The sequence below is a fragment of the Notothenia coriiceps genome, unplaced genomic scaffold (genome assembly GCF_000735185.1).
Source record: "Notothenia coriiceps isolate Sejong01 unplaced genomic scaffold, NC01 NC01_scaffold00001407, whole genome shotgun sequence".
NCBI classification, from domain to species: Eukaryota; Metazoa; Chordata; class Actinopteri; order Perciformes; family Nototheniidae; genus Notothenia; species Notothenia coriiceps.
This window is the reverse complement of record NW_011334108.1, coordinates 78,645-91,703: the sequence shown is the minus strand read 5'-3', so window position 1 is coordinate 91,703 and position 13,059 is coordinate 78,645. Positions and strand designations below refer to the sequence as shown.

The window sequence follows — 13,059 nt, the reverse complement described above, 5'->3', positions numbered from 1 at the left end:
GTGTGTGTGTGCCTGTCTTCAGGACAGAGTGTTGGATTTGTTTGTTAATTGGATGGGACTTGATTTGATTCAATATTAGAGTAATTTTCTCGTTTGTGTGTTTGTTTAAATATATGTGGCCTTTGTTCATGTGATTGACTGATTTACTCAAATAAAAAGGTTGATGAATTATCATCTAATGATTTGTATGATGTTTTATTTATGTTAAAGGTCACTTTGAATGATTTTAACTAATGATAATGTAGAAAAACTAATATTTTAAATTCGGGACGGTCCACATTAATTTCGGGACGGCTTAGATTGTATTTCGGGACGGTTCCGGGAGGATGGTGAAAAAAGATCGGGGCTTGATCCAAGTCGCTCAAAACGGCTCAATAGGCACACTGTAGACACTAATTAGAAGACCACAGACTAAAACAGCAATGTACAGACGAATCAGATGATTAAACATGATCTTAAAATATATTTTAAGATGTATTTTTTTTGCATTTATTTGCATTTTTTTGGAATTATTATTTGAATTACTTTCTGCTGACACTAGGTGGGGCTGTGCCCTAATGACCAGTCGCCACTGCATATGAAGCTTGAGCCAGAAGTCTTTGGACAGATTCAGTTTCCCTTTGTTTCCAGTCTTTATGCTAAGCTAAGCTAACTGTCTCATCATCCAGTTTCATATTTAACAGACAAACATTAGAATGACTGAGTATCTCTCTTCCCACTAAACCCCCTGCTAGGAGGCTAATATGAGTTAACCTAATCCTTTAAAAGGCACTTATCATGCTGTATGTGTATATTGAGGATACTAGAGGTCCCTTAAAGCTTGTTGTAATAAATAACTTCTCCACAGACTGGAGAGTGGCTGCTCTTCCTATTATCATATCCAAGGTCCAGAGCCTCCAACAATCCTGGCAGGGGGATTTCTTTCAAATATTATAATATTAGTTTTTCTGGAGGCATGACGGCTGACCTGTGGTGTGAGCTGTGACCGGCTCGGTGGGCAGGGAGGCGGGACCGACTCCAGCCTGATTGACAGCCGCCACACGGAGACGGTAGGTGTGACCCTCCTGAAGACCTGAGACCTGGAAGTCATGAGAAACACATCAAATATTTACACACTATTGTCATAAAGTATCTTGGCTATTTCAGCATTTGGACCCACAAATACAGAAAGGAATGAAATACTGGAGCAGGCTGGATTTTTAGAGTTATAACAATAATAAAATTGCTCATACAATTATTAAATACACTTAGATCAGAGTTAGATGAGGGATGAGGGCTGTCACAATATCAGATTAACAATACAACCTTTTTATGTCAGAAAAATACATAACAATATTATTACGATTCCTCAAGAAATGAATTGTAATTATCAGTCAAAATCATCTTTAACTTTGTGTAATGGATTATACAAATGTGTGTGTGAATTGTTAGGGAAGGAGACAACAGTAAGGAACAGAGATGATTCAAGAGAGGCTGAATTATTTTCATGAAATGATCCTATGTGTGTTTAAATAACATAAAATCAATATTTCATTTATACACTATAGTTATCGTCAATACAGGAAATCTTTACATTCCTGGATCAGATAATAGACACATCCTGATTTAAAAAGTTGTTATCTTGACATAAAGCTTGTAAAAACTATTTGTACAGCTTCACCTGAGGAAGTTCTTACTTTATGTGTCGGTAGTGGTCTATATTCTTGCAAAATAAATCTAATTGGAAGAAAACAGCAATGTGGGCTAAATCCCTCTTTCCTCGAGCTTCACTCACCTTGTAATGTGTGTCAGAGATCGGCTTTTCGTTCAGAGTAGTCCAGTTGTCTGATTGGTCGCCCTCGCTGATTTCCAGGAAGTATCCAGTGACGGGACCCTGACCTTGGTAAAGCGGGGCGGCCCACAGCAGCACCAGAGATCCGGCCCTCACCTCCTTGACCTCCGCGTCATAGGGGCAACCTGGACAAGGAGCAGGAGCAGAAATAATCCACAGCAAAAACCCTCGAAAAACACCTCAGCTCAGGAGGCTACCAGAGAAGATATAGCTTCATAGTTTTCGTCGTTTGTTCAATACCACTGTGTTTCCTTTCAATAAAAAAAAAGTACAAATTGTACTCACACTCTACCCCATTGCATTTCAATTGAACTTCAAACCATTGCAACTACTTTGCATATTGTAAAGTATCCTTAAAGGGGCCCTGTTATGCTTTGTGGGTTTTTCCCTTTCCTGTATGTTTTTGTGCACTTAATGGTCTGCTAAGGCTAAAATCCCTGTGTTCCGTCGAGAGGGTGTTTCTCTCCCACACACTCCCCTCCTGAATATGGAAATTGTGCAATTGGCAGATAAGCAGCAATGAAACTTGAGAATAGCAAATCATTTGGTAACTGAAACGCCTCCATTGTAATCCTTTATTTACTCCCGTTACATAGTGACATCACTATATAACACTCGCGCTTCTATTGGCTAGTGCTCCAACCCATTACATCACTTTTTGAATATTAAAGCATGTTAACAGTAGAGGCACATAATATAAATAAAAAACCTGAAAATGAGCATAAGACGGCTCGTTTGAATCAGTAATAAGTAGTAGGTTAGTCTATTATGGTGAATTCTATATTTTATTTTGGGTATTCTAAAGACTGTCTATAGATATATATTTCTACTATTTTTTAACTCATGCAATGCATAGTTAAACTGCTGTAGTTTAAACAAAAATAATTTTACCAATTTCAGATTAATAAAGTACATCAAATGTTATCTAACCTTACTGTATCTAATCTGATTTTGTCTAAACCAATATAAAATAATCAATAAAATATAGTCATAAGTGTAACAGGGTCAGGGATTTTTGCAGGAGATCCTAAAGTGCAGAGTGTGTCAGCTATAAAACAATAGTATATTCCCTGAGTGACCATATCAGAAACTAACTGAACACTTCTTCTTGGAAAGTCATAACAAAACAGATCAGAACTAATAGTAAAGTCCAAACGAGTACAGTCACATTTCTTAATCTACCCCCACAGACTCACTGCCGGCACTTGGTAGTTAATTTTCTTAATGATTTTCGGTCACTTTTAAATTATTAATGGCACAGAGGAAAGCCCATTTGCAGAGATTAACGAGCTGCGCTTCAAAAGTGGCATGTATGAGAGAGCCTCCATTTTCTATATTAATATCACAAGAGGCTGATAGGAGCGGGGCCGGAACCTGAAACACCACACTGCAGGTGAGTGAGTGAGTGAGTGAGTGAGTGAGTGAGTGAGTGAGTGAGTGAGTGAGTGAGTGAGTGAGTGAGTGAGTGAGTGAGTGAGTGAGTGAGTGAGTGTGTGTGTGTGTGTGTGTGTGTGTTAGGGCTGCTCAATTAATCGTATTTGAATCACAATTACGATTTTGGCTTGCAACGATTATGAAAACAACATAATTATAACTATTTATTTTATTGGGTTTTCAGTTGAATTATTCTTAAAGTTCAGGGTAATCAATTGTTAAAAACATACTGTTCCAATTTTTCTTTTCCATAAATGGATGTTTTCAAAGTAAATGGATAATCGTTTTTAATAATCGTGATATCAATTATTGACCCAAATAATCGAGATTATGATTTTTGCCATAATCGAGCACCCTAGTGTGTGTGTGTGTGTGTGTGTGTGTGTGTGTGTGTGTGTGTGTGTGTGTGTGTGTGTGTGTGTGTGTGTGTGTGTGTGTGTTTGTGTATACTATACAGAATGTGTGTTAATAATAATGCTATGTAATTTCCAATGGGGAAGGAAAACGTATTGTTACAGGTTTATTTTGTAACTAACAATCTATCTACACATTGTTTTCTGTCTGTTAGTCAAAATAATGACGGCTTGCTAAAAATGTGTCTTTTTCCATTCACGTCTTCTTCAGTTTTTACTAACCTTCTCCTTTATAGATTTTTTTTGCTATATGAGATTCTTAGGGAATGAATACCTGAAAACGCACCTAAACTCTCCAGTTCTTTAAATACTTCTTCAGATACCTTGAAATACCTTCTTCATGTGATCTCTATCTTAATATGGCGGTAATATTCTCCAATAAAGAGACTTAAATACAACATTTATCAATGAAAAGGCAGTAAAGATGTAAATAAAACAATATATATAATTTTCTATCAAGAAAACTCAACATGATTAAACGTTGTTTTATAGCAATACAACACAGGCTTTACACATTTCTATTTCATATTTTAACATTAATATGGACAATTCAATCAATCTAATTTCATCCAAACTAACTAAAGGTTAAATCATTAATTTACTGCTCATGTTTGTTTTTGATCGCCACCTCTCAGAGCATCAGATAGTGAGATCAGGGTCTTGCTCAAGGGCTCTTCAGTCAAAGCAATATTAAAGGACAAAACATACTCAACAAATAATGAATTCCAGTACCTCAAACTCACTTTAGCTTCTGTTTCAGCTACTGATTGCACTTGAATGCTGACCTCTGTCTCCATTTTGCACTTGAATGGCATAATATGCAAATGGCCTGTTTTTATCTGTTATGTTGGGAGTTGACCATATGCACTTTTAAGGGTGTGATTTAAAATAAAAAATAACAGTTAGTGAGTGTTAATGGCTCGTCCAGTTGATGGATCGTCTTGTCTCACTTTCCAAGCTGAAGTCAATAAACCTTTATTTTGTGAACTCACAGCCTTTAGAAAAATCTGCAGGTCAGCATGGTAATATAAACTCTTAAATACCCAATGCTCTGAATTAATCAGTTATCTGGAAACTATTGATTTCTAAAGTTAAAGTCCCCCTTACTCAGAATATCTTATGGTTGCTTCACTTGGGTGTTTGACCTTCACTCTGCGGACAGACATATGTTTTTATAACTATTTACTAAAGGAGGAATGTTTCTCTGAGCTAAGACTTTTGTTTAAAACAAGCATTAACAAGCACATGGAAGCACATCTTGGTCAAGTATGCACCCAGCACGAGAGTGATGTGGAAAACTAAAACCTTCCAATGCACCTGCGCTGAGAATGGATTTGTCAGTGAAGCAGGAGTTCTCTTGTGTGCAGTATTTCAACTTGTAAAATTCAAAATATTTGCTTTCTCAAAAACCAAGGATTTATTTAAATGGGGTATAAGGGGTCCATATATGTCCATTTATATATTCTGGAACTATAATGCTATTTTGTTTAAAAACTCATTTCATGATATTACAATACGAATTATTATTCATAGCAGAGTATGTGTTTTAAAACTTTAAAATGTTGTTCGTACTCTGCTGCCCTACAATGCAGATCAGATATCTATTCAGTCATTTCTTAAGTTAAACATGTTCTACTTATTGTATGAACTAACATAAAGTGACATTTTCTCCTCACCTGGCTCTGGCATGGTCCACTTCTCACAGAGGAAAGCTTCGCTGCTCTCAGACGGCTTCCCCACGCCGGCCATGTTGGCAGCAAACACACGGAACTGGTAGAAGTCTCCACTCGTCAGGTTACAAACCTGAGAATATAAATCAGGCATGATTCACTCTGGGGAAATGTGGGTAGTGATCAGACAAACCTAAATGTGCTACATCTCACATCTAACTTAAGCCAAAGTCTGTAGTTTCATTTCTATTTACAATGAAGTAAAAACAATGAAATCTCAATTTTCCCTTCAATGATTTCTTCTTCTTTTCGTGTAACGTCAGAGGTCCAACTCGGTGTTGTGTAGCCATGCCCGCATCTCTAGTCCTACGTCCTTCAATGATTTGACCAAACCCTGATATTTTCATAATGATTTTTATGTTTTTCAAGTTTGTTTAGTTAAAATCCTGGGGTATACAGTATGTCTGGATGGTTTGTCTAATTTGTCTTTATTATTATACACTACATGTATTATAAGTGATTTTCTAATTGTTCTTATTGACAGTAAACATCTCGCTTTTTTATAGCATTGTTCAAAAAGGTATATGCAGCATAAAAACTCATCCCTACGCATAAAAGAAAAATAATGCATTCTGGCATTGTGGATGTTTTGAGGAAAACAGAGCTCAGTTAGCACTTTGTAAAAGTAAAAAGTCCTGTGTTTGTACAGTAACACCTCTCCATACTGAAGCAGGCATTTAACAAGGTGTTAGCTCTGCTGCTGTCACAGCATTTTTTGTTGAGCCCCAGAGACACTTTGGCTTGGGAAGAGAAGGGATTCAGCCGTATTGATCTGTCCATCGATCTTCCTATTCACAGCCACTTAGACTTTAAGGCCCTTATTGCCTCGGTGAACAGTTGTGAACCTGTTCTGCTGCAGGCTCTCTCCCCGCCACTAATTGACTCAACCAGAGGGAGCTTATTTCACTGTTATAGCAGACGCTATCCAAAAAACAATTTCCCCCCACCTTTCATTATCTATAGATCTCCCCCTAGCCATATTTAGATAGAACGACAACCATTTTATCTGATCAATTTACAGTAAGTCCTGCAAGACAAATGCAAAGGTTGTCTGCCAAAATAAATAGGGAAGTACCGTTGTCCTCCACTAGATGGCGAACAGGCTGCATTTGATTAATGCGCAACATACTTTTTGTTTTCATAAAGTTACATGAGCGGGCATGAAATGAAATCATGACCTGACTGACATTATGACATCACATTAAAGCATTACTGGTAACATTTGTATTCAATGTTGGCAGTGATGGAAAGTAACTAACATTTACACTACTACTGCACAATTTAAACAATATCTTTTAGAGGAAAATATGGTAATTTCTACTTTAATCTGAGAGCTTTAGTTAACAGTTACATTGGAGGTCAGGATTTAACATTCAAACGTGTGAAGCTTATAAAATAAACAGTTGTCTGCAACATTTTTGGATTGTTGGGCCCTTTTTAATGTTTAATCCGTCTATGTGGTTACCAGTTACATTACACCTCTAAATGTATTAAGTAATTTGATGCATTAACAATATAAAAACATGATGTATTTTATTATATCAGTCAATTGGATCTTTGATAATGCTTTTAGGGGGCCTTCACTTGTAAATAGGTATTTTTAAAAGGGTTGTTTTGGTGCTTTTGCATTATTGATATCAGTGTATAGTGTATTTGTTTGTGGTGTTATTGTAGGGAACCAGTATCATAGACATCCGTACAGACACATTTGTGAAAGCTTTCATGACAAAATGAAAATGTTCTGCACAACTCCAACCTGTAGAAACATCAATAACATTAAATACTTATCAAATGTTAAATCCAGGAGGTGAGCAACCTAATTTAAAAGGCACAAAACAGCTAATGTGAGAGGTGTAGACTGCTCTTTGACGATTTGAAGTTGTTGAAATGATTCATTTTCCCCAAAAGGGGGGGCTACAAGTTCCCATCAGAGGTTTCCTTCTGGGAGAAGAAGGGTCTCCGATCCTCAAGTCTCTGAACTTCACATTGTGTACGACAGTCATTTTATTTCTAATTGGCTTTGTCTTTGTTTGTCCCCAGGAGCTAAAAAAACCCAACCACTCAGTAACACATTTGCACAATGTCTAATTACAGAGCACCTGTAATCTCCTGGAGACAGGTTCAAGATTTTACTTTCTTCCAGGTCTCCATGGACACTGCCTGTTGCCTAGTGACACAGCCAATGTGGATGAGGGAGCTTCAGCCAATTGTTCCATTGTTTTTTTAGGCCACTTCCAAATGAAGAGGTAACTTATAGCAGCATGATTAATTATATTAAAACGTTTAAGCCCTTTTTGGCAGCAAGCTGAGGAGTGAATTCTCTAAAGGGGATTTTTAATGGTTCTTTTTCTCATCAAAAAAGTTGATTAATAATAATTTGTTTTCATACATGTTTGTGCATCGTGTTGGGCTGAAGGTGTTTCACAGGAAAACGTTTGCAGTGGTGTAAAGTTATAACTACATTAAGTACTGTACTTTTGTGCGATTATGATCTACTTGTACTTTATTTAGGTGGTTCAGTTGTATGTAACAATATGAACTCCACTTTATTTGATGATTTGAGTTATGAGTAACTTTACATAGTCATATCGTTAATTATCAACAAATTATTTATGATATTGTACTGTTATGGATTGAGCTACAAAGCAATCAAAACACTAATCCTGCCATAATCTGTGAAATGATAGATTATAGTACAATATTGCAATAGCCTATTATCTATTATCCTGAATGTTGATAGTCTGCATAATAAGTAATTTTACTTTTGGTTGTATACTTATCATTTGATTGCAATACTTAAACACTCTTATTTGAGTATCCTTTTGAATGTGGGACCTTGTAACAGAGTTTGTATACTCGTTTTTGAGTAAATGATCTGAATACTCATTCCCAACCTGTTTGTGTTGCTAAAAGGAAAAGTGACAGGATCAGTAAAGTCATTAGGGTTCATCTTCTGGGCACCATGCATTTCTGTAAAAGAAATGATAGAAATCCACCTCACAGTTTTTGAGATATTCCCCTCTGAACCAAAGTGGTGGAGTGGCAGTCTGACATGCTGCTAGTCCCACACTACACCGTAATTGCACCCTTCTGGAGCATTTCTGACCTTAAACTGCCTCTTTTTGGCCGGCTTCACGTTGACTTCTCTCCACGTTTTCCCGCCCTTCTCCCTCTGATCCAGGTAGTATTCGAGCACAGGGTCTCCCCCGTGACGCGCAGGGGCCCTCCATCCCAACACCATCTCTGACCCGGTGCACAGCAGCAGGGCGATGGCAGAGGGAGCAGAGGGAACCGCTGCAGTAAGCAGAAACAAAAACAGAACCAAAAAAAAGATAGGTAATGGAAGAGAAAACCTCAGCCGGCAGTTTTCTTGCTAAATAGACTGAAACATGCCAATAACTCCCTGGCCGAGTAGAGTTGCAAATTGATAACTCTAGGCCCATATTGAGCCTCCCCGAATGAGAATGAAAGAAATATTAAACTCATTCTACTTGATGAAATATGAATGCCTCACAAAGAGTTGTGCTGCAGCCATTTATCCCTCAGGTAATGGCTGAGTGGCAGAGGTGATGTGAGAGTATTCTGTTGAGTGAGTAGTGAGTGAAATGAGTCATCATTACAGAGCTTTACGGGCTGCAGAGAGAACATTATCTGAGACTAAACCACAGGAAGTCAGAGGGGTCAGAATCTCTTCGTCAAGTACGGCTCCACAAAGCTAAAATATGAAACCACCACAATAAAAGAAGTTCATACAGCCTACAGTCATCTGGTGAAGGCCACATAACAAAACATATGAAGACTGACACGTGAAAGAGTAACATTTCAAGAATGTAGCAGTGGTACAACAAAGCTACCCATGCCCACACACACATTGATATTCTATTTGACCTGAAAAGCTGCAAACATGTCGAGGGTAAAAGTTGAAAGTATTTTGTAAAGCTTACACGCTTTCAAACTTCAGACAATACATTCTCAGAAAAGTCTCCTGAAAGGCTATGAAAGAAAACTACACAGATAAATACGCCTGTTTAGAAAATGCTTTAGAATGTACTCGCTCAGTCAGGAGGCATACAATTTAGATGTTGACCAAGGTTGAGTCGTCTCTTTAACATTAACATGTTAAAATGCACAGTTGAGTCGTCTCTTTTATGAAGTTGAACAAAACGTGTTTCTATCTGTATTCTTTTCTGTATGCCGTTGAGTATTTTTGAGAATAAAATAATAATAAATAAAATATGCTTTATTCAGAATCAGAATACCTGTGGGACTAATCAAGGTATTCTGATTCTGTCACGATCTTGGTGTTATGTCACGGTTTTAGTTTTGTCTGTCTGGTAATGGGTTTTGTTTTGCTGTTCTGTTCTCCCTGTCTCTTGTTTTCCTCCAGTGTCTGATTGTCTCATTGTGTTCACCTGTTGCCCTTGTGTTTCTGCCTCCCTTACCCAGCTGTTTCTTGTCCTGTGATTACCCCTCTCTGTGGCCGTTTCTCAATCGCGAGGATGCTGGCTTGGTAGTCGCGTACTTCCAAGTCACTTCCTTCAGAAACGAAGCAAGTACACTTCCAAGCCACGGCCTCGGAAAACAAAGAAGAATGGAACAGGCTAACAAGTGTGCCACTCTCTCTAACGGTTTCAACATAAACTGTACCGAAAATAAATACCTCACGATGTCTATCTAATTATGAACTTGCTTTACTTTCACGGAACACATTTTTGGTGATAAGAAATGCAACAAAGTAACATATTTACCAACACATGTTCTACGCCACTACATACCATAGACTACATACTTACATTTAATGTGTGCTGTGCCGCGTCGGTTCAGCCATTCTCCGCAAGGGTTTTTGAAATCTGTCCGTGTGCAAAGCATTTTGTGGATTTGAAGGACGCGAAGTCTACCCATGTGCAGCCTCGAAATTACCCCCAAACCAAGGACGCGGCCTCGGTGGAATTCCAAGTATACTGGAGATTGGAACAGTCCTTCGGCGGCACTCGATGACGTAGCATCCTTGAAATATTGGCTTGGAAGCCAGAATTCTCGAGATTGAGAAACGGCCTGTATTTAGTCTTGTCTTCCCCTGTGTGCCTTGTCGGTTCATTGTTTTTCCTGTCTCCCTCCATGTCAGTCATGGTCAGTTTTTTGGTATTGTATCTTCCTTTTGCTACCTTTGTGTTTTATGTTATTTGCCATCAGCTTTTAAAAAATAAAGCTCGCTTTTGTTTTCTCAACCTTTTTACCTCTTTTTGTAGTCTGCATTTGGGTCCTACCTTTTCCGCGATCATAACAGATTCTGAATAAAGCATATTTTTAAAACCTTCAAGAAAGAGCATTGACTCATATTCAACACTGACATATTTCACTTTAATGTGACTTCTACAACTCTTAAGGAAATACATTTGGCGTTTGTTTAGAGACGTTTAAGGTTTACTTACATATGGCTGCTTTGACGAGGATGGGGGGGGACTCGTCTGAGTAGCTGCTGTTTCCCGCCCGGCTCACAGACTTCACCCTGAACACATATTCCTGTCGGTTCTTGAGGCCGTGGACTGTAAATCTGAGGGGAAGAAGTTCAGGCAGAGTAAACATGCGTCACCACCACTTATAGTAATAATACTTAATCTTTATTCGTACAGCCATTTTCCTACACAGTGTGCAGCTCTAAGTGCTTTCACAATATGGCACACAAAACAAGAAAACTCAATACAGTTAAAAGCTTCAAACCTGATTTGCACACATGCAGCAAATGTTCTCGATTAAACATAAGGTTTAAAGAAATACAAGGAGGTAAAGTAGGCAAGAGAAATAATCAAAATAAATAGAATAATAGTCCACAAGGTCATCGATAACCCACTCATCAAAAAGTGTCATAAGACAAAAATAATAAATCAATAAAATATAAAAAACTTTAAAACAATACAAACATATATTAAAGGGGGATGTCGCTAATTAAAAGCGAATCTAAAAAGATATGTTTTCAGCTGTCGTTACAACAAACTTAATGTTATAACCTTGCTGGATGTTCCTGTGGACAATCAGAAATATTACAACCACACTTTCTGAAACAATGTTTTACATATGTACCCGTTACCTGTTTTTGGTCACAGGCTTGTTGTTGATAGTCTTCCAGTCCTGTTTGCCTTTCTCGCTGCAGTACAGGTAGTAACCCAGAACGTCGTCTTTCTCTTCGGGCTCCTTCCACTGCAGCAGCACCGAGGTGTCCGTGTCTCTGACGGCCATCACAGAGTGAGGAGCAGCCGGCACCGCTGAGCGGGTCAGAGGACAGGACATCAGGTAAAATGTAGTTACACTCTCAAAGATCTCGCTTTCATTGTCCTTTTTTTTCAAAATCTTTTCATTTGTTTTTTTGCAGACATGGCACTTTCAGCACATTAAACAAAGTACAGAACAATTTGTCTGTCCTTTCATTGTCTTTGACCAACAACCATTGTGTTTCCTTATTCGGCGATAGATAGTGACTTAACAGATATTGATTTATAAGCAAATCCTCAGAAATTATTACATTAATCATCAAAATGAAAAGGTTAATAAAAGACCTTATTCAATCAACTCAAGTTGACACACTACATGGATGTTAAATAATAATAATAATATAATGTTAAACAGATTTTCTAGAGAATATACCTCTGCATCAGTCACATAGTATTGTAAAATAGTATTGTTGCATTAGTAAACTACTACACTATAAGTACTAAAACTTGTTCCATGCTCAATTGAGTGACAGGCTCCAAAACTCACCATAGTCCCCTCCCTGTATCTACACTTCTCATTATTATTTTGCATTCCTAATGAATAACTGCAAATGTAGCACCTAACACAACCAGACAAATGATCTGACAGGAAGTAAACCAATCTCAAAAAGCCCGGGGTGAACACAAGCTGTCATGATCATCTATTTGTGCACCACTACAGTAAGATAAGATAAGTTAAGACTTTATTTATCCCAAAGGAAATTGTTGTGCCAGAGTTACAAAATACAATAAACACAGCAGCATAATAATAATAATAAAACTGTACACAAACAGTGCAGTTCATTCAGTCGAGTACTCCTACAAGATGCCATCGACCTCTACAAGCTGCAGAGTTAAAGCACGAGCACATTTCTCACCTTCTTGTTTTCCCAAGGAGATGGGTGCGCTGGGCTCCGAGGGGTCGCTGACACCGTGCCTGTTGATGGAGCGCACTCTGAAGAGGTACTGCTGACCCTGGATCAGGTCGAGCACGGGGAACCGCGGAGAGTTGACCTCCATCTCCAGACTGGCCATCTCCCAGCTGCTTTTCCCTGCCAGGGACTGATCCAAGTCCAACATGAAACAGAACAAAACCCCACAAGATTCAAAAGCCCTATCTACATATATCTCAAGGACATTCTCATTATTCAGGCTCCTTTTAAATAGGCTGGAGGATTGTACCTGCCAAGACTACCAAATACTCTTTAAAAGTCCCATCATTCATTCTGATTTTGTACGATTACACTTCTCTTTAGTCGACTGCAGATTATATAGTTTGGGAGCAGGCCACTTAACGTGCAGAGAATATGAATACATTTCCAGATTCAGGAGGCAAAAACATATGAAAATGTTTAGCTATAGCTATAAGATATAGCGAAAAAGACAGATGGACATTAAAGGTA

General features: G+C 38.1%; 1 protein-coding gene across 1 annotated transcript in view; it reads right to left on the bottom strand.

Annotated features, from left to right (window-relative positions):
- LOC104960538 (myomesin-3-like) overlaps positions 1 to 12,736 on the bottom strand; it is a gene marked incomplete at its 3' end in the record, with an annotated part of 16,367 nt that extends 3,631 nt beyond the window's left edge. Inside the window, exons 1-7 of the mRNA XM_010788618.1 lie at positions 12,535 to 12,736; positions 11,497 to 11,671; positions 10,841 to 10,962; positions 8,515 to 8,702; positions 5,355 to 5,481; positions 1,775 to 1,956; positions 968 to 1,079 (exon numbers count right to left, since the gene is read on the bottom strand). Coding sequence (XP_010786920.1) covers positions 968 to 1,079; positions 1,775 to 1,956; positions 5,355 to 5,481; positions 8,515 to 8,702; positions 10,841 to 10,962; positions 11,497 to 11,671; positions 12,535 to 12,736 — 1,108 coding nt within the window. The remainder of the gene's footprint in view (positions 1 to 967; positions 1,080 to 1,774; positions 1,957 to 5,354; positions 5,482 to 8,514; positions 8,703 to 10,840; positions 10,963 to 11,496; positions 11,672 to 12,534) is intronic.
- Between the last annotated feature and the right edge of the window lie 323 nt (positions 12,737 to 13,059).